The following is a 20,941-nucleotide window of genomic DNA, read 5'->3' as shown; positions in this document are numbered from 1 at the left end:
CAGACTCAGCACTTCCCTGTCAGCTTCCCTGTGCCTCCCAGCACAGCCAGGGAAGGGAGTGGGCTGGGATGATGTGAAAGCAGGAGGCTGGTGGCTTTGAGAGGCGCCCCCAGACTCCATAATGGGTAAGTGCCACTTCCCAAGATGAGCTTCCTCCTATTGCCATGACAACCAACTGTTCCCAGGGAGTCTGCACCACCACAATCTGTTGAGTTATTTTCTTGCTGGCGGCTGTTTCTGGAGCCAAGTCCAGTGCCAGGAATGCTAGGATGGAGGAGGGAGGGGTCTATCAGGCACTCTGCCTCTGCCTCCCCACCCAGCCTGGGGCTGGGCCAGAGGAATCTGTCCCGCCACAAGGCCTGTGACCGCAAGGCCTGTGTGGAAGCTCACAACTGTGACCTCCTTCGTCGGCTTGTACAATGTGCATGCGCAGGCGTGGTTCTCGGCCCTCACTGACTCTCCCGGGCATCCTCTCTCTCCAGCCCAGGAGAAGTGCCTGTGAGCACACGCTCCCCCTGTTCCCATCTCTGGGATCAGGGCTAATTACAGCCTATAATTAGGGGAATTACACTCATTAAGGAAAGAGCTGATCATTGACAAAAAACTGGGCAGAGGAGGGAGGGCTTCTGGGACAAAGAGCGGGAGCGGGCCAGTTCTCCAAGTCTCTGCTAGGGATTTGCTCCCTGTGGCTCGGCCTCCAGCCCCAGTGCATTCTGCCACTTTTGTCTGGCCACACAAAGAGGGGACTGTAGTTTTGAGCAAAGGAATTTGCAGCAAGAGAAAAGGTTACTGTGGCATGAAATTATGCCTGCTGCCGAGGAGGATTGATGAGCCATTAGGGAGAATGAAGGGGCCGCCCAGGCAGTCATCCCTGCCGGGGGCGGGGCTTTACCTCCGCTGAGGGCCTGAACAACCTCTGTCCACCATTAGGATCCCTGCTGTCACACCAGGCTGCTCCTCTAGTTCGGGTGACAAAGCCTCGACAAGGTGAGTAGGCAGGGTCCACGCATCCCTAGCTCCAGAGTTCTTGGCCATCCATCAGTTCCCCCCCCACCCCCGCGGGTCTGCAGAAGTGGTCCATGCCAAATGCAAGACAATGCCTTGATTGTTCCTACCAATTATTTCCCTATTAGCACTCCAGGGTCTGAATTAAAGTTAACCTGTGCAAAGGATGGAACTGACTTCCTGTCCAGGGTGGGCAGTGGGGGATGGGCAGGAAGGACCCCTGTGGGGTAGCAGCAGCTTTGCCTCCCTCCTTCATCCTGCAAACGGTAAAATACTAGTTTCCTTAATGAAGGACATACTAAGCACTTTTCATTTAACTTAAACCACCAGAGCTACACAGAGAAACCCTGTCTTGAAAAACAAAACAAAAGAAAAATATCAAAAAGTTATAGGGTAAAAAAAAAAGAGTAATTTCCAATTAAATACTTTTAATTATTATTATTTTTACTTTTGTTTGTCCTGGAACTTACCCTGTAGACCAGGCTGGCCTGTAGACCTGCTTCTGCCTGCCGAGTGCTGGGATTAAAGGTGTGAGATACCATTTCCAGCTAATTTTTTTCTTTTTAAATTTTTGAGGTAGAGTCTTACTGTGTAGCCTGGCTAGCCTGGAGCTTACAACACTGGGAGATCTGCCTCCCTCAGCCTCTCTAATGCTATCATTGCAGGTGTGCACCACCACGCTCAATGCAAATGGCTAGTCTTGATTCTCTCTATACTATGGAATTGTCTTATTTATTGAAATTACAAAAAGGGCCATAGAGACGGCCAGACGCGAAGGCACTGCTGCCAAACCTGACGACCTAAACTTCATCCCCGAACCCACATGGTAAAAGGAGAGGAGAGCTCTGATTTCCACAAATTGCCCTCACATAAAGTAAGTAAATAAATGCATTAAATGCATAAAATTTTAAAAATTAAAAGTGACACCTGGAGTACTAAAGAGGGAGAAAAAGTCAGAGAAATCGAAGGGCTCAAAGTCAGCAACTAGCAAGAAGCCTGTTCCCTCAGCCAGTGCATGGCCCATTTCATCATGCCCCCCCTTCTTTCCTGAGGCACTTTGAATTGCCACATGGGGCATAGGCTGCATCCCAGGTGGGTGAGGAAAGCCAGTCTGGTTAGCTAAAGACCTCCAGATGGTCATTGTCAAGGCCCTTCAGCTCCTTCCCGACATAGACTGTAATAACAGGAAACCCACTAGGAGAGCGGCCAGTCTTGGCTGGCTCCTCTCTGTGGCTCAGGCCTTACCTTGGTAGTGGAAATGGAAAGTGCCAGGCCCAACAGGTAGTGGAAGGCTCTGGAACCTCAGGGCCGCTTGGTGGGTGGGACTGCGGATGACTTGGCCTCGTAACAGGAAAGACTGGTTAGCCAGGGGCAATGGGTCAGGCCCTCCCAGGCCCTCTACTGTTATGGTCTCCCCTTCCTGAAGGCTGATGTTCTCCACCTGCAGATGGGTGGGAGAGAACAAAACAGCACTATCAGGACTTCTTGTCCCTGAGTCCTGCTGACCATCACCCATCAGGGTCACACGTGAGCCTCCTGTACTCTGGAGCCCCGAGGCCCCGTAGTCGGCCCATTTTGTTTCCAGCTTCCCTGGTCACTCCTGTTGTATGCTGTGCACACTTCTCATGTCCTGCCGACCTTGTGCGCCACCTCATGTCCCACGTCCATTCAGTCAGTCTGTCAGACAGACTGCAGATCTTGACTTGGACTGCAGATCTCGACTTCCTCGCTACTGCCACTTCCCTAGCTCATCCCTGCCATTACTCACCTAGATCACCAAAGCCAGCCTCCCTGCCCCAAGGACTTAACCCACCCCTCCCTTCTCATCAATATTTCCTGAACTGAAGCCATTAGTAGTCTCTGTCCCTGCTGCTCATCCGGGGCTTTCTTGTTTAAATCGCCTAGTATTTCTCCATTGAGTCTATGAAGCCAGCCTCTCTGGCTGGCCCTATAGGATCTGCCAAACTTGGCTCCTGCTGGCCCCTTAGCTTGCCCTTGTTTCATGCCATGATACTTGCTCTGATTACTTCATTTGATTGGCAGTGGCTCCTTTGAACCATCCTGTTCTTCAGGTCCTTAATCCGTGAGCATGCGCCTGGGTGCCATGCTTTCATTCAAGGGTCAGACAACCACAGACTCCGACCAGAGGGGAAAGGTGCTGTGCCCTGGGAGAAGGAGCACTAGACTGAACTGGGAGTCTAGAAATAGAGGGGCTCACCCATCTTCACCCCACGTTCCTGGGCAAGGACACTGGTTGCACTTCATTTAATTTTTTATTATTTTGCCGGGCGGTGGTGGCGCACGCCTTTAATCCCAGCACTCGGGAGGCAGAGGCAGGCAGATCTCTGGGAGTTCGAGGCGAGCCTGGTCTACAAGAGCTAGTTCCAGGCCAGGCTCCAAAGCTACAGAGAAACCCTGTCTCGAAAAACCAAAAAACAAATTATTATTTTTAATTGAGTCTCATGTGGCAAAGGCCAGCATCAAATTCGTAATCCTCCTGCCTCAGCCTCTTGAGTGCTGGGACTGCGAGTGTGTGCCACCACACCTGGCAGGGCTTTGCTACTCAAAATATGGCCCCTAGATCAGCAGCAGCCACATCATATGGGCGCTTCTAAGAACGGAATCAGGGCTGGGGATGTAGCTCAGTTGGTAGGGCGTTTGCTTAGCGCACAAGCGGCTCTGGGTTTAATACTGAGTGCTGTATACACTGTGTGTGATAGTATATGCCCATAATCCCAGCACATGGAAGGTGGATACAGGCGATTCAGAAGTTTAAGGTCATCCTTGGTTACATAGCAAGTTGAATACCATCCCCCACAGGGGTGGGTTAAGGGAAGAAATGGGGCGACCCTTAGACCCCACTTTAGATCCATGAACTCATACTCTGGATTTGAATGAGGTACTCGAGCAATGGAAACGGATCTGTAAGCTCTAAGTTCTGTAGCTCATTCCTCTGATTGAATGGTTTAAATGTTGGGCTTTCAAGAGTTAACCACCTATTCTGGTTAAGGGGCACCCCCTGAGTCACCAAACCCTTTCCGATTTTTATCTCCCAGCCATCTCAGACAGCTCCTCCTTCTCCTCCTTTTGCCCACTGTTTCTGAGAATGGCCTCTGACCACATCCGACCCCTCCTACCCCCAACTCATTCTGCCCCAGGTCAGACCTCTTCTCTCTCCCATTCCAACCCCATTGGTAGCTTCTGGTTGCTCAGAGACAAGGCTTTCCCAGTCTCAGCGCAGCCACAAAAGTCCCTCCTGCTTCCTGCCCTCCTGGGGTTAGCACAGGACTTACCTCCCCTTTCCCTACCTGTAGAGGTAGGCCTTCCTCAGTTTCCCCCACCAAACCATTGACCGCTCTTCTCCAGGCTTTCCGTCAGACCACCCTCTCCTCATCTACATACTTAAGATACTTGTATTTAGGATATGCTCTTCATAGGCCAGTTTTAGCACGGAGGGGTGGAAGAAAGGTATGTGGGCCTCTGGAGGCTTGGCCCTCACAAGTGTGTCTCTATGAGCTGGCAAGCATGACATGTTGAGCCCAATCAGGTCCAAGGAGACGGGTACTACCAGGCTTAGAGGGACTTCTCTGATTGTGACTGAGGATTGGCATGTTCTGGGAACTAAGGTGGTGGTGGTGGTGGGGAGCATCTGGGAGAAGAAGTTCCCAGCCCCGGAAGAAAAATATCAGATGGGGCTGGGCCGGGGGGGGGGGGGTGTTGAAGAGAAGGCTCAAAGCAGGATGCTAGGGGCAAAAGCGCCTCCTCTACCAGGAGCTCCCCGCCCAGGCACATTTGGGTGGCGGCTGCCTGACCATCTGTTGGGGACATCCCTCAGGGAATCCCTAGCAGGCGGAGGCTGGATGAGGTCCCTTCAAACTTGGAGATTGTGTGATGCTGGAGTTGGGAAAACAAGCCTCACACACGTGGAATCTGTAATTATCGAGAGATTCCAGGCAGCATACAATTCTGCCTTAAGTGGCACCGAATGCAGGCAGCAGGGATCCTCAAGGGGAGAGCGGGAGAGCGTCGGGCTTGGCGGTTCTCAGATCAGCATGGTGCAGGTGGATCTTAGAGTGCCTTTAAGAGCTGGGTGTAGGAGGAGGAAGCAGAGGTGTTGAAATCAAGGAGGCATTTCTTCCTAGTTTCTCAGAGATTAATATCTCTTACTTAAGTTCTAACTTCCTGCACTTGATCTTGTTCTGGTGGCAGATGCACTAATGATGACCGTTCATAGAGCATCTACAGTGTGTCAAGGTGGTAAAAGAGTCTCAGAGAGGTTAAGGAACTTTGAAAAGGGCACACAGCTATTAAGAAGCAGAGTCTTGCCTTGCTGGAGGCACAAGGCAGCTTCGTTCCCCTCCCAGACTCTTGGGGCTATCACCTGCAGAAATAGACTTCTAGACGTCTTTATTCCCAGGCTCCAGGGCCCCAGGTTTAGCAGGGAGGTGGATTTTGGCTTGGCCTGCCCTGGCCTTTTCAAGATGTTGGGATTTGAGTTCCCATGAGCCATCCTTTCTCTGGCAATCTGTATAGCTTGGGAAATTGAGAGCTGAGATCTATGCACCCCCTTCTTTGGGCCCAGAAGGGAGGGGGGTCTGGCTCCCAGCTCAGCCTGAGGGTGAGGGCTGGGATGTGGCTCCCTGAGCCACCCAGGGATAGCTGTTCCGTGTGGATCCTCTGGGTTCTGAAGATCCACTTGCAGGCCTGCTGCAGAAGCTGCGAGGTAATTTGTCACTTGTTGGAGGGCCAGGCTGACAGGGGCCAGACAGGGCTGGGTGTTGGACAAGGGGGGAGATGAAGTCTTGGTGTAATTTGCAGGCATCTGAAGAGTCAGGGAGGCAGATTGAAATGTCAGCTTTGCTCATGAGGGCTGTCTTCCCACACCCCATTCAGTGACAGGAGGGGCCCTGGGAGCCAGGCAGCGGGAGCCAGAAGCAGAGAGAGCTAGAAGGACAATTCCCATAGGGCCTTGGGCTGTCCAACACTACCCTGCCTCTGGAAGACCAGGGAGAAGTTCAAAAAGAAAACATAGTCATTTTGAGAGGGGTTGGTTCTTCCTGGATGAAAGGTAGGGAGGGCTCAGCTCGCCTTCTGCAGCCCCAAGGTCACGTGTCTAGTCAGTAGCATCTGACTGACAGACACACATTGCAGTAAGGCAAGTAAGATGATTGCTGTCATTTTTTTTTGGTGGACACCAGGGTGAGCCTGTGTGTCACTCTCCCAGATTTCTGGCTACTCCCACACCTCACAGAGGCCCCATCTTGTGGCAACCAGAAAGCAAGGCCAAGGTCTGAGGGACCACTGTGCAGCTGAGCTTAGGGAAGAGTGTCCGGACTCAGTGTTAGGGACTGATCTAGTTTAACCTTTTATGGAGGGAGAAACTGAGGCCTAGAGAAGGTCAGGGGCTTAGCCAATCACTGAGAACTGGGCTACAGAAGGCAGAACCAGACTCCAGTTTCTTAAGATCTGGTACTTCTCTGTAATATCTGTTATGTGTGTTGGGGTATGTATGGGGGGGGTAGGGTCTGCTTTAGGGATGGGATAAAGGACCTAAATCAGGAAGTCAGACTTTCCAGTTACTCTCACTGCCCTCAGATGGGCCCTGCCAGTTAGGAAATAAGAAATTGCCCAGAACCACCACCCCAACCCATCACACATCCCTGATGCTCTCATCAGGGCTGGTCCTGACCTGGCTCAGCAGGGTAGGGTGTTCTGCCCATCAAACCGACAGCTGGCCTGAGGAAGCTGTGTGCCAATGGGGCCACTTGGACCTGAGGGCAGGGACGGTGGGCAGCTGTGCCCTGGCTCCAGATGGTACAGAGAGCAGCCAAGCCAAGATGGAGGCTGGCAGCAGGAAAGCTCTTGGAATGCCAAATGGACTGAGAGGCAGGCACCAGGCCCAGAATGGCCCAGAGTACTCACGAGAGAGTGGCCACCCAGGGAGGACACAGGACCCTGTGAGTCACCGGGCTCATGTCCTCTGAACTGAGAGGTTTCTCTGGATCGTTCAGGAAAGAGTCCATCCCTGTGCTCAATACTCAGCTGCAGCAAGTCCGCCTCCCTGGAATTTGGAGGACCTGACCTGGCCTCCTCCTGGCTCAGACCCCCAGGGGGCATGGAAGGCTACAGCGTCATGGAGAAAGGGGCAGACATGCAGTGCAACAGGCTATGGAGGCCCGTCACGGCCCAAACTGGAAGAACTCAACTTTCAGAGATTCTGGTGCAATTTAAGCAAGACAACGAAAGGCGGACCAGAATCGGATAGGTGCTGCCTCAGCCCGGAGCCTGGCTGACCTGCTCCGGAGTGTGATTTGTGGGTGCTTCATGCCATCCTTTCCCTGGCTCTTCACGTCTTCCTTGCCCAGCTCCAACTCCCACACACCCTGGTGAACTAGGGGTACACCGGGGTTACCCACAGTTGAGTCCCACCCCTGACCCTCATCTGCTGCCTATACAATGACAATTCTTTTTCAAAACATCTCAGGAAGCCTCTAGGGGCCAAGCTTGTCACATCTGCGCCTTCCCAACCCAAGCAGTGGTTGCTGGCATGTCACCCCACAGGCTTCCAAACGAGTGTGTTTACTTCTAGAAAACCCTTCCAGGTTGAGGAGGAACCCAGATCCCATGCCTCTTCTGTGCCCCAGTCCCTCCTGCCCTGAGCATCCTATGGCCATTGCTTATAATTTCCCCCCCTCCTTGTACAGGACATCTGCATCCTCAGTGCTCAACACAGAGACTGAAACATGGTACTCAAATTCCGTTTATGAAACAAACCTATTGACCAAAGACCATTTGTTAATGATTAACTGAATGATCTTGGGCAAATCCCTTTCCTTGCGTAGGCTTCAGTTTCCCCAGCTATGTAGTGGGTAGATTGGTCTATATTGGTAACTCTATGGGTCCCAAAGGATGTGTGTGGTGTGTCCAAGAGGACTAGGTCTGGGGGAGGCAGCCAGGAGTAGCCCCGACTTTATATCCTGCTGTTCTGTCCTTTGCTTTTTCCCTGACCTGACTGTGGTCCCTCTGTGCCCCACCCCCTCAACCTCAGAATCTGTCTCAGGCCACAAAGCCCTCAAGGACTCTGCTTCTGTGGGAATGGAGATGGAGGGCGAGCAAGCACATGCCATGTTTCCTGAGAGCAGTCCAGGGCTGTGGCTTTCCTCTCAAGGTTGCCTGGTAACCATTTTTGCATTCTGATGAAAAAGTGTGGCAGTGCCAGACCCAGGGTTGCTGGAGGGGTGGGCATCCAGGATAGGGCTTGGACTTGGACTAGGACCAGCTTAAGGGCAGGCAGAGCCATCAGTACATTTGCCCCGTTATCTTATACATACCCCTCCAGGTGGAGGGACCAGGGCTGGACCCAGCCTGGCCTAAGATTTCAGTTGAGGGACAGGTAAAGCCAGTCTAGGTTTGCAGTGGGGTATCCAGTCTGGTATTTGCCCCCTCCCATCTCCTTCCTCACACCTGCAGCTGGCACCTTCCACCCTGTGAGCCACAGCCGGTGCCACCTCTCATTTGGTGATGATTTTACATTAATTACCTTAATTAAGCGGTGCCGAGTGCTAATGGCTTGAGAGGGGGTGGCTCTTTCTAATTGCCCTTCCAGTCAGCCCGCAATGAGGGACCTGGAGCTCGGCAGAAGAGGAATAAGCAGTTGCAGAAAGAAGAGGGGAGGCCAATTCGGGTTGGAGAGCCCCTGCCTCCCCTTTCTGGTTGGGAGACCTGAACCTGACTGCCCTAGAGGGAAGACCTGGAGGTGCTGCCTGGAGCCCGCCCAGATCCAGGGCCTCTCTGAGCTGGGACAGGTGAGAAACAGGACCCTAGCTGGTGAGCAGGGAGAATGGTGGTACAATCCAGGCTTCTGCTCTCCCTGTGCCTTCCTGGCTCCCTGCCTGCTTCCCTTAGAGAGATAAAATGCTTTCCTTTCCACTTTCAACAGACTTTAAGATGCTGGCCAAATGTCCCTGATTTTCCTCCACACCCATGCTGATCCCTTGTACCACCAAGTGCTCCTCTAGCATCTTCCAGTCTACCCAGAGACAGGTGGGCAGCTGCACACAGCCACGGGAGAGTGGCAAGGGCTAGGATGATGGCCCAAGACTTTGGGGATAAGGTAAGAATGCCCAGAGAAACTGATGCCAGTGCTGGGTCCTCAGTCTAGCCAGGCAAAGGGACTGGCATGTGTAACTGGGACTTGGGGCAGAAAAAGCTGTAGCTCATTCAATCAGTTGCAAGTTATTCGAAACAAAGAAGGGGCTAGCTATGAAACAAAAAGTAGCAGAGGGGCTCAGAACTGTGCAGATTCAAGGCCCTCGGGCAAGGGGGGAGACACCAGGGAATATGCGATGGCTGGTGGGCCACCACACAGTGTTTGGGGTGATGAAGGAAGAGAAGCAGGGGAGTATGAGAGTTTTCAGGGCATAGTTTGGGGTGAATTTGGTTGTACTAAGAGAAAGACCAGGGGAATCCATGTTGTTCAGGAGAAAAAACCCACATTGCATCATGGTGACCCTATTCCAGGATTCTGACCTGGATGTGATGGGATGAAAAGCAGGTTTGGGGCAACAAAAGGAAAGATCTATCTAGCTTTGTGAAGACTGAAAAGCCTGTAGAGCATCAGTGAGGATGCTGAGCTGCTCAGGACACGAGGGACAGACCTGACCATGGTGTGGCCATGTCGGTCCTCCCCACATCTGCATCCCAGGACACGGCACTCGCTACGATAGAGGATGCATTTGTGGATCGAATGAAGAGAGAAACAGATGCATGAATGAGGTGCCACAGCGTCTTCACAGGTGATTCTGTGTTGGCTCCACCCCCACATAGCTTCAGATACAGAACCCATATTCACTCAGTCCCCTGCCTGTCCAAGGCTGAGCTCCTCCCTCAGACTGTCCTAAGTCATTTACCGAGCCCGAAGAAGAGGCTAAGCACACTTGCTCTTTCCTGGAGCCCTCCTGGGCCTTGCAGATGGTGCACAAGACAGAATCCAGCCACATTTATTGTCTATCTCTGAAGCCCTAGGCACCCCCAACCCAGCTGGTACCCCTAAGCAATTCTACCTTTCCCCACAATAGGCCCATTTCTGGGAAAGTGTAGCTTTGCTCTTGATGGATCCACTCACCTTGATCTCTACTCCATAGCCAGGATAGACAGAGATGTAGTAGAAACAGTCCAGGCCAACATCAGAGGGTGAGCTGGGAGCTGTGGGGGAATCCAGAGAGCCCTCTGGACCTGAGAAATTCCAGCTACAGGGGCCTGGGAGACAGGAGGAGACAGAGACTAAGACCAGCTTGGGTTGGATAGAGTCAGCATTAGCTGAAGTGTGCGTGTGTGTGTGTGTGTTGAAGCCAACCTCTAGGAATGTCTATTCTCTTGTTGAAAAGATGGAACCAAGGGCTGGAGAGATGACTCAGAGGGTAAGAGCACTGGCTGCTCTTCCAGAGGTCCCGAGTTCAATTCCCAGCAACCACATGGTGGCTCACAGCCTTCTTGCCAGCAGTACACTGTATGCTTAATAAATAAATCTTTAAAAAAAAAGATGGAACCACCTTATGCTAAGTGATTATTATGTAACCCTAGTTCATTTCTTACAAAGATTCTGTGAGGTAGTCTTTCACTTACTTATTATTATTATTACTATTATTATTGTGTGTATGTGTGTGTGTGTGTGTATGATGAGTGTTTTGCCTGTATAGATGTGGGTGCACCACATGCGTGCCTGGTGCCCACTGAGGCCTGAAGAGGGCATCAGATCCCCTGGAACTAGATTTACAGGTGGTTGTTAAGTGTCCACATTGGTGCTAGGAACCCAGGTTCTCAGCAAGAGCAGCAAGTGCTCTATACAGCTAAGCTATCTCTCCAGCCCCAAGGTAGGCTTTCTAACCATGACTTTACACTTGAAACTCAGAAAGGCTAGACCCCTAGGGCTGGGTTAGAGTTGGAAGACTCAGAACTTGAACATGGGGGTTATATGGTTCAAATCCACATGCTTTATGTAAGATGACCCTTGGGCCATGTGGTTGTGGTGCACGCCTTTAATTCCAGCACTCAGGAGGCAGAGGCAGAGGCAGAGGCAGAGGCAGAGGCAGAGGCAGAGGCAGAGGCAGAGGCAGAGGCAGATAGACCTCTGTGAGTTTGAGGTCTGCCTGTCTGCAAAAGCCAGTTCCAGGACAGGCTCCAAAGCTACTCAGAGAAACCCTGCCCCAAACAAAACAAAAAGATGACCCCTGGTGCAAAGGGTAGGGTGGATTGGTGCAGTGTCAGAATCAGAGGCATTTGGGACCATAGTGCTCCACCCTCACTTTCAGCCCTGCTAACCAGCAGGTAGCTGACCTGGTGGCTGGACTGTGGTGATGGTAGTGGTAATGATGGTGCTGGTGGTGGTGGTCTCTTCATCATCCCCTGAAGCTGTGGAGGTGGCAATGGTCCCCTCAATACCAAGTCCTGTGGTCTGAGACATGACCTCTGGAACCCAAGGTTTGCCCATGTCTCCGGGACCCTCCTGGGTTGGAGTCCATGTTCGGCTGGTGGGTGTTGTACTAGGTCTATCCTCTGGATGCAGGGTGGGCACTGCCATACTGGGCCCTGGAGGTAGAGGAGATGTGATAAGAAGCTCAGGGGCCTCTGACTCTGGGTTCCAAGGCTTCTCCCTGGGGTGGGACTGGGTGGGTGCTGCAGCCACAGCTGGAGTCGGACTGGTAAAAACTGGGCGGCTGTCCTGGTTGGTCAGGCGGGGAAGGGGGCTTGAAGTGACAGGTGTGGGTGGATCAGGCTGGAAGGGCAGTGCAGGCCTCGGTGCTTCCTCGCTCCTTTCTAGTCCCTCCTGAAGGAATTCCTCCAGAAGTGGGTGGTGGTTGAGCAGCTTGAGGGTGGGAGCTGTGGTGACAAAGTGGATGCCTGGGTCTGGCTGCTCGGGTGTTGGGGCTGCGGTCAGCTCCCCATCCATCTCCTTGACGCCTGTGGCCTGACCTTCCCCCGTGATCGGAGCCTCTGAGGAGAGTCCTGAAATAATAATAATGAACGATCAGAGGTTCTCCTGCTACGCCACAGTGCACAGCATCCCGCCCAGCACAGACAGGGGGAGATCCGTCTTGCTTTTGACAGAGAGCCTTGGAGAGTGTGCTCATTGTTGAGAATCATGGAGCTATAAAATGTTAGAGCTGGAAGCGAGGTGATATCACATACTTCAAAGATGGCACGTGCGCTATCCTTTCTCCTCCAGCAACCACGACAGACATTACAAATCGATCATTGCACTATTCCCTGCTGTTTCTAGATTCAGCTTCAGGATCCTCCTCAACACAGAATGCTAGGAAGCCATGCCATGCCAAATATATGTTTGCCATTCCTAATATACCTCCAAGGCCTTATTTTACTAATGAGGAGAGGGTGCTAGGGCGGGGTCTGTAGCTCAGCTGGAAGAAGGCTTGCCTAACAAGCATCACGTGCTAGGTACGACCCCAGCTCTGTATAAACCAAGAGAGCTGGTTCACACTTGAAATCCCTGCAGGAAGAGCAGAAATTCAAGGTCAGCTTCAATTATGTAATGAGTTTGAGGCCAGCCTGGGATACTGGAAAGTCTATCTTTTTGATTTTGTTTACTTTTTTTTTTTTTTTTTTTCCAAGACTGGGTTTATGTTTGTAGCCCTGGCTGTTCTGGAACTCACTCCGTAGATGAGGCTGGCCTCAAACTCAAGAGATCTGCCTGCCTGCCTCTGTCTCTTAAGTGCTAGAATTAAAGCACAGGTTCAGAAATGGGCGGTGGTGGCATACACCTTTGCTCTCAACACTTGGGAGGCAGAGACAGGTGGGTCTCTGTGGGTTCGAGGTCAACCTGGTCTACAGAGCGAGTTCCAGGACAGCCAGGGTGGTTACAGAGAAAAACCCTATCTTGAAAAAAAGTAAGAAAGAAGGAAAATTCAGAGTCATATAACCTATAAAGTGGGAGAGAGAACTTTAACAAGAGTGATGTCCCTCACAACAGTGACTTTTCTGGCTGAACTGACAAGACATTCAAATTCATGTCCTGTTCCCAGTGAAACTGCTGGCCATTAGTTTCAGGAAATGTATCATGTATTTGGAATTGTATTTTAGATTTTCTCCTGCTTGACTTCTTTGCTTGGTCCCTATGAAATTCTAGTTCTCTAACTTCTCAGAAAACAATCTCTCTCCTCCCCTTTCCTGGTTTATTATGATTAGTTTTAAACAGGGTTTCTCTATGTTGTCCTGGCTGTCCTGAAACTTGCTTGTAAGGCTGGCCTCTTACTCACAGGGATCCACCTGCCTCTGCCTCCGGAGTGCTGGGATGAAAGACATGTGCCACCACGCCCTATACACTTTCCTGATCCTTCCAGAGCAGTGATGTTAGTTACCGATGGGGAGGCCCATGTTCTGGAGCAGACAGGACTTCAGACCTCAGGTCCATCTCTTTTAGGGCTATGTGGTCTGGATAAGGCACCCACATTCTCGAAGGCTGCTTTTCTTATCTGTGGAGTGGAGCTGGTTAAGAAAATGCTGTGTCCTTTCCCCACTTATATGTCTCATTGAATTCTGCCTTTCTTTTATTTCAAGACACAGTCTCACTCCATAGACTGTCCTGAACCTCAGAGTCCTCTAACACCCGAGCGCTGGGATAATAGGCACACACCCACGCATTATCATGCCCACTTCTTTTATCTTTCTTAGGAGACTAGGCTGGGTCTTACACAGAGATAGAATGGAATGCCACTTCTCCATTCATGGCATATGTCCCTGATCAATTTTGACAGTTTCTTGCTAAGACCACATGAGACTACAGAATCCTTCTCAACCGTTATCCAGGCAGCCATTGCCAACCCATCAGGCTACAGAAAATGAAACTTCTTTCCTATCTCTGGTCAGCAGGATAGATTGCTCTGCTATTGATTATGTTGACTCATTTAGCCACATCACTAAAGAGATGACGCACATTCTGCGCGTGGCCCACTAGACTCTAGATCCTTAATGGCCAAGGAAAGGTCAGTGGGTTCTGGTTCTATGCTCAGGTCATACAGAATTTTGTTGGCCCTGGGGATTCTTGGGGGGCAAGCAGGAGTGGCATTTCCAATCTCTACAGCCCTCAAAATGGCTGCCTCGAGAGTCTGGAAAGGAAGCACAACTGGGGTGAGACAGCTGAGCTTGTGAGGAGGTCGGTTCCTCTACCCGTCTGCTGGTGGGGCTACCAATCCACAGGCTCGTTCCCACCCCGTGGATTGGCAGGCATGAAGAAGTGGCAGATGGGCTACAGTCTGTTCAGGAGACCATCGCAGCTCTGATGTGGCAGACAAAGAGGAGGAGGGAGAAAATTGGGGTGGGAAAGGCAAGCTTCAGTTTGGAGGGTTCTCTCTTCTTCTGGGTCACGGGACCCAGGCCATACAAAGCTTTGAGAAACCTGGACCAATTGCTACATCCTGCGATGCCCACTAAAGTAGCCCATCTGTGTCCTGGCATTTGTGCCAAACATCGATATCATAGTGTCCAAACTAGATACCCAGCCAGGATCATGTCCCTCAGAGCAGATGGTCTGGCAGTGCTGGGTGTCTTTCATCTAAACCAGTGACGTGGAGGGGAGGTATTGAGCTAGTGTCTGTGACATGCCAGGACAAGGCTACTTTCTCTTCCCACAACCCAGATGTCGTTCTGCCTTTGCCAGGTAAGCAGTGGCTTCTTAACACGACACACACAGGTTGGAACCCCTGGAACTCTCTAGATGTTTCAGGTCCATTTTCCAGGGGTGCCTATCAAGAAGCAGGTCCTGTGGCTCTCAGGGTGGGCACCTGTGGGCATCTTGGAAGAGAGAGAGATAGCACACCCAGAGCCTCTGCCTCAGGAAGTGACCATAGTTGGCACAGCTCTCCTGCCAGCAGTCAGGTGGGTGCTGGGCAATGGAGTGGAGCTAATGGGCACCTCCCGTCACTGTCGATTGAGCTGATTGTGTTATCTAGGGGGACCGGAGCACTTGGTTAAATGAGATCGAGATAGCATATCAAACGAGCAAATTGATTCCCAAATCGGCTGCCACTTGTTCCCTGCGGGAGCCACCCACTGTCAGCGAGGGTACGATAATCTCTGAGAGATAAACCATATCTGCAGGAGGCTTCTCGAGATACCCTGGTTGACTGTTGGAGGCCTGAGGATCTGTGACATGTTCCTGGAGTGCCAAGGGTTGTGGTGAGGAGGTCACGAGCTTCTCTGTTCCTGGCTGAATTCAGTGTTCAGGGACTGACTTGGGCAAAAGGAGGAGCTAAGGGTGCAGACTGCTAAGTCAGTCTCCTACAAGACCTGGATTAGTATTTACTATTACTGTTGTTATTATGAAAGTTTGCTGTCTAGCCCAAGATGACTTTAAGCTTTCAGTCCTCTTGCCTTAGCCTTTCAAGGGCTAGGGTTTTTGTTTTTTGTTTTGTTGTTGTTGTTTGTTGTTCTGTTTTTGTTGTTATTTATTTGCTCAAGACAGGGTCTCATGTAGCTCAGGTTGAACTTGTCCTTGCCACATAGTCAAAGAAGCCTCTTGTCATCTCTCTACCTTCCAGGGTTATAGGCAAGTGACAGCATCCCCAGCAAGCTTGCATTACTTAATTGACACAGCAACTCGGTGACAGAGGAATCTTCCTCATGTGTTACTTAAAGCCTACAGCTGGGCAAGGCAGAGACTTGCCCGGTGCTGGAGCTGAGAGTCAGCCTCTGACTATCCAGCTCAATATTGATTATGTTGACTCATTTAGCCACATCACTGAAGAGATGACGCACATTCTGTGTGTGGCCCACTAGGCTCCCTACATCCTTAACTGCCAAGAAAAGGTCAGCGCATGCTGGTTCCACTTTCAGCTAGGAGAATAACCCTGATCTCTACAGCTTTCAAAATGGCTGTGCAAGAATTGGAAAGGAAGAGCAACAGGGATGCTTCCACCCCCCCCCCCTCCCATGTCATTCCAGACCATGCTGGCTTGCAAGCAGGGAGGAATGAAGCTACCAGCAGTGAACACTCTAGTCATTTGAAGAAGCCACAAGTGAACGGAGAGAAAGGGATCCCTTCAAGGTCTCTGCAGGTTGGAATTGATCCTGGCCCTTGGGAAGGTGTCTGAAATGGAGAGCCCACACTCCGTTCCCAAAACACATCAAGCCTGGAGCCCAGCATGAATCAACAGGGCCAGAGCACAGTACACAGCACACAGTGTCAGCTCTGCCACATCGAAGTCGGTTCTGCCTGTGGACAGACTTTCATAGGCCTTTAATCTCAGCACTTGGGAGACAGAGGCAGGCAGATCACATGTGATTTTGAGGCCAGCCTGGTCTACATAGCAAGTTCCAGACCGGCCAGGGGCTACATAGTGAGACATCTTAAAAAGGAAAAAAAAAAAAAAAAATGAAAAGAAACAGAAAGCTGCCCTCCTCTGGACGTTCTGGAGCCGGAGACAGAGGCCATGGGAAAGGCGGTCAGTCCAGTCCGCTAGGATAGGAAGGATTTAGCTAAAGGTGAGGTGTCTCCTCTCTGTGAAACCGCAATCTGTTGGGTGACAAATGTGTATGACTGTGGGGCATGCCATCCACAAAACAAGAATAGTTTGGCATCAGCCTCGAAGACGGCAGTCACTTCGAGGCCTTGCTCATCCCTGGGTACAAAGCTGGGGGTCCCTGGGGACAAAACTGGGGGTACAACCAGATAAACTGCTCAGTTCACCTAGTTATCTGGACACAAGGAAGAATTCTCGCCGCTCTCCTTGCAGAGCTCTATTGAGCTGGGGCTGCCCCTCTAACGTCTGGGTCTGGGAAACACCCTCCACCGGCTGGGGCAGTCCTCTACAGGAGGGCTGGAGGCCCTCTAGAACGTCCCAGCAACCCCCAGCCCTGGGCGCTGCAGCCTGGGCCCTCCCCCTGCATTAGCTCTTAAGCTATGCAAATAGACATCGGAGGGAGCCCTGTTTAAAGTATTTAGACGAAATGAAAAAAGGCTTTCATCCGCACTAATGAGCCATTCAGGATGCCTCCCCAGAGGATTCTCTCCCGCTCCGCCTCCAGGCCCCTGTGCCCCCCCCCACCTTGTGGCCCCTCTTAGGAATAGTAGTCTGACCCTTCAGCCCCCAGCCCAGCGATTTCCCTGCTTTCCCCAGTAGAGCCCAGAGGGGTAGGGGTACAGATGAGGCTCTTGTGTACCATACCTGGCAGGTTTGGATCAGGATGGAAGACTGGAGCCCTTTCTACCTTCTGCTAGATAAGTCTTATGGCCTGTCTCACAGATAGATAAACTGAGGCTTAGGACCACAAGGCTGGTGAGCAGTAAACCAGGAAGTGTTATACAGTGTCTCTCTCTCTCTCTCTCTTCCTGCAGGGTGTGTGTGCAAACTCAGGGCTCCCCTCAGCACCTCCGCATCTGCAGATCTTTCTGGACCACACAGCCAGGAAGCCTTGGGTTCTAATTCCAAAGCTGTCCTCACTAGCATGTGTACCGTCTCCCTATCTGTGAAGGGAAGAACTGAGTTCTGGTAGGGACCTCTTCTGAGACACTGCTTCCACCTGCCATCCCCAGGGCCCAGCTTCTACAAATGTAGGGCTGTCTGTCATTTCAAAGCCCAGTAAGGGGCAGCCCCATGACCGGGGCTCATGTCTCAGAGACAGAAGGCCTAAATGCTTCCGTGCAGTATGCAGAGCGGCCCTGTGGTTCTGATGTGTTCAGATGAATTCTCCCACCGTAGGGCAGAACCAATTCTCAGCTTGGAAGAGGGAGTATGACAGCATGGGGGTCCAGGAGAGCCTGGGGGATGCAGTGGACAGGGAGTCCACTCCTCTGAGTTCTAAAAGGTTAAGCTGGTCCAGCATTGAAAGAATGAGAATTTAATGGGATCCATTTATTATCCCATAAAAATTAATGAGTTTATTCTGGAGGTTTCCTGGCCCCTTTCAAGTTTTAATAGGGGATTAGTGAGGGCCTGGCCCTGCAGACCCCTATTATCCCGGAGCCTAAGAGAGGGAAGGGGCCCTGTGTGTCAAGAGTGCCTGGGTGTCTCTAGGCCTGAGTGTGATCACCACGCTGACAGTAGTGGCCCAGCTCTGCCTCTGTGCAAACCAGGTAGAAGTTGGCAGAGCCACAGGGCCCTGAAGTCCAGTTCTAGAAACTTCTAATTCCTTACTCATGTAACCATGCTTCCCCATAGTATCCAGCCTTTGAATAGTTTCAGGGCTGTGTGTCTGCTCATACTGGCAGGAAAGACAATATAACCTTCACATTATAGATGGGGAAACTGAGGCCCAGATTTGGGATATGACTTCTCCAAGCTATTTCTTTTCTTTTTTTCTTTCTTTCTTTTTTATTTTTCTGAGACAGGGTTTCTCTGTGTAACAGTCCCAGCTATCCTGGAACTCGCTCTGTAGCCCAGGCTGGCCTCGAACTCACAGAGATCCGCCTGCCTCTGCCTCCTGAGTGCTGGAATTAAGGCATGTGCCACCACCGCCCAGCCTCCAAGCTATTTCTTTTTTTTTTTTTCTTCTTCTTTTTTTTGGTTTTTCGAGACAAGATTTCTCTGTGTTGCTTTGGAGCCTGTCCTAGAACTTGCTCTTGTAGACCAGGCTGGTCTCGAACTCACAGAGATCCGCCTGCCTCTGCCTCCCAAGTGCTGGGATTAAAGGCGTGCACCACCACCGCCCAGCCCCTCCAAGCTATTTCTGAAAGCTATTCAAGAGCCAGAATGGACACACACTTCCTGCTGTGGTCTAGGCCAACAGCTGGGACTGGTAACAGCTGTCATCCCTGCCCACCTCAGGGCCTGCTATAAGAGGACTGTGCTCTCAGCATGCTCTACCTCCTCAGTCTAGGGAAGTTTGTGCCATTATCCCAAGAGATGGACACGCTGGGAACCCAGAGTGGTTAAGTATTTCATTCCTGATGGCACAGAAACCTAGGATGAGAACCCACAGCCTGCCTAGCTCTGTCAGCTACTTTCTTATATCCAGTCTGGGTGCTGTTATCCTAGGACATCCATGTGGGGAATCCTGCAGCTTGTGGTGATGGGGAGGCTTGGTGGTGTCCTGGAGGGGAAGTGTTTTAAGGTGGGAAGAGATTTTCATTGTTCGGAGAGGTACCTTCTGTAATACCCCATTTGCTCAGTTCATCCATCCTCTTGCTGTGTTTTCTCTACCCATTTGTCTCCTCACAACCTCCCCATCCTTCTAGGTCCAATTCCTGTCCCCGCTGTGGATGGCCATCCCTGCCCATCTGTCCTCTGATCTCCTGGGCACTTCTTGATGGGTCCTGACCACAGGAATCATTTGCATTGTGGCAAGGATACAGCACCAGGCATCTTTCTTTCCATAGAACTCTGTCCACAAATAACTGTCCTGGTTCTGGACTTGGTGAAGGGTAGTTTCAGAGCACAGTTCCTAAGCCCGAGTCTGCTTGACTGTGCAATCAAGACCCACCCTGCTTTCCAAAGCCTGGCTCTTGACCAGCATGGGTAAAGCTTTGACAATTGCTAGCAGGAGCTAGCAGACCCCCATCTGCATGTGTCTACCACATTTTTCGCCTACCACTAACTTTTCCATGGCTCCTTGTCACCGTCCTCTTTCCTGCTCAGTCCTGTGGCTCTAATGACGTACAGACTTCAAACGTGAGCAAGGACGCTTCCTTTTAGATAGATTCTGGGTGAAGAAGTGGCTGGTTCTCAGAACTTGAGTCCTTGTCACCTCTGTGAGCATCTCACCCCTCCTTCGTTTGCCCAGGAGGAAACAGTGAAGGTTTTCCACAGCAAACCAGAGGCGGGGCCAGATTAGTGTTGTGACTAGAAAGGCACCTGTCCCAGCTGCTCCAAAGAGGGAGCCCTCCAGTGTCTACCACCCTTGGTCATTCCTCCAGACACAGAGCATTCGTTACCTCCTAGCGAATAGTAGCAGCCACCACCCCCAGAACCTTTAATATCTTTAGGTTAGAGTCGCAATGCCAGTGGAGGGAGCAGGGTTGGAGATAGTGACATAAACCAGGAGTCAGGCCACCTCACCAGGTGGCCCCTGACAGGTGAGACCTAGTGCTGCTTGCTGTCCAAGCCACTTCTCCAACCCAAGCCTCTGTATCCCTTCAATCAAAGGGAGAAGGGTGTAGAGGTGCTGTCTGCTCCCACGCACCAGAACACCGTGAACCATGAAGGACATCTCAAGTGTTTTACAGAGTCAGCTCACTGAGTGTCACATAGTTCTATCAGATAGGAGCTTTGTCACCCCATCGTCTGTCACCCCTTGTTCTGGGACAGAACAAGGAAAGCACGGCTCCCGGGTTTGCAGTTTGGACGTGGGTTGTCTAGCCCTCAAGCAGTAGGTTTTACAATAAAAAATTGCAACAATAAAAATGTTTTAAAGATTTTTTTAAAGAAAATTTTTGTTTTTATTTTATGTGTGTGCGTGTTTTGCCTGCATGTATGTGCTCCATGTGTAGCTGCTGCCTGCAGAGGTCAGAGGGCATCAGATGCCCTAGAACTGGACTTATAGATGGTTGTGAACCACCATGTGTGTGCTGGGAATCAAACCTGGGTCCTCAGGAGGAGTAGCCAGTACTCTTAAGCACTGAACCATCTCTCCAGCCCTTGTTTGTCGGCTTGTATGTGTACTACATGTATGCAATGCTCACAGGAGACAGAAGAGGGCATCAGATCCCCCTGGAACTGGAATAATAGGAGATTGTTAGCTGCCATGTGGATGGAAACCCAACTGGGGTCCTTTATGAGAGCAGCAAGTGCTGAGCCATCTCTCCAGGCCCCGTGGAAATGTTTTACATCTGTGTGTTCAGTATGATGGTCAGGGAGCAGGGCTGTAACTTAGAAATAAAATGCTTCCCTAGCATGCACAAGGGTCTGGCTTTGAGCCCTAGCATTGCAAAAGGTTAAAAACAAAAGTTAGCCATAGTCACATGAGGCTGTGGAGCATTCTAAACATG

The 20,941-nt window shown here is 51.2% G+C and overlaps 1 protein-coding gene across 2 annotated transcripts in view; it reads right to left on the bottom strand.

The window, feature by feature from the left end:
• Nucleotides 1-20,941, bottom strand: part of Sez6 (seizure related 6 homolog) — a 46,601-nt gene that overhangs the window by 11,878 nt on the left and 13,782 nt on the right. For both annotated transcript variants that reach the window (XM_057774903.1, XM_057774904.1), the window contains exons 2-4: nt 11,341-12,009; nt 10,130-10,263; nt 2,251-2,446 (exon numbers count right to left, since the gene is read on the bottom strand). In XM_057774903.1, the coding sequence (XP_057630886.1) occupies nt 2,251-2,446; nt 10,130-10,263; nt 11,341-12,009 (999 nt within the window). The remainder of the gene's footprint in view (nt 1-2,250; nt 2,447-10,129; nt 10,264-11,340; nt 12,010-20,941) is intronic.

Source organism: Chionomys nivalis, chromosome 7 (genome assembly GCF_950005125.1).
Source record: "Chionomys nivalis chromosome 7, mChiNiv1.1, whole genome shotgun sequence".
NCBI classification, from domain to species: domain Eukaryota; kingdom Metazoa; phylum Chordata; class Mammalia; order Rodentia; family Cricetidae; genus Chionomys; species Chionomys nivalis.
The sequence above is the reverse complement of the archived record's forward strand: the minus strand, read 5'-3'. Positions and strand labels throughout refer to the sequence as shown.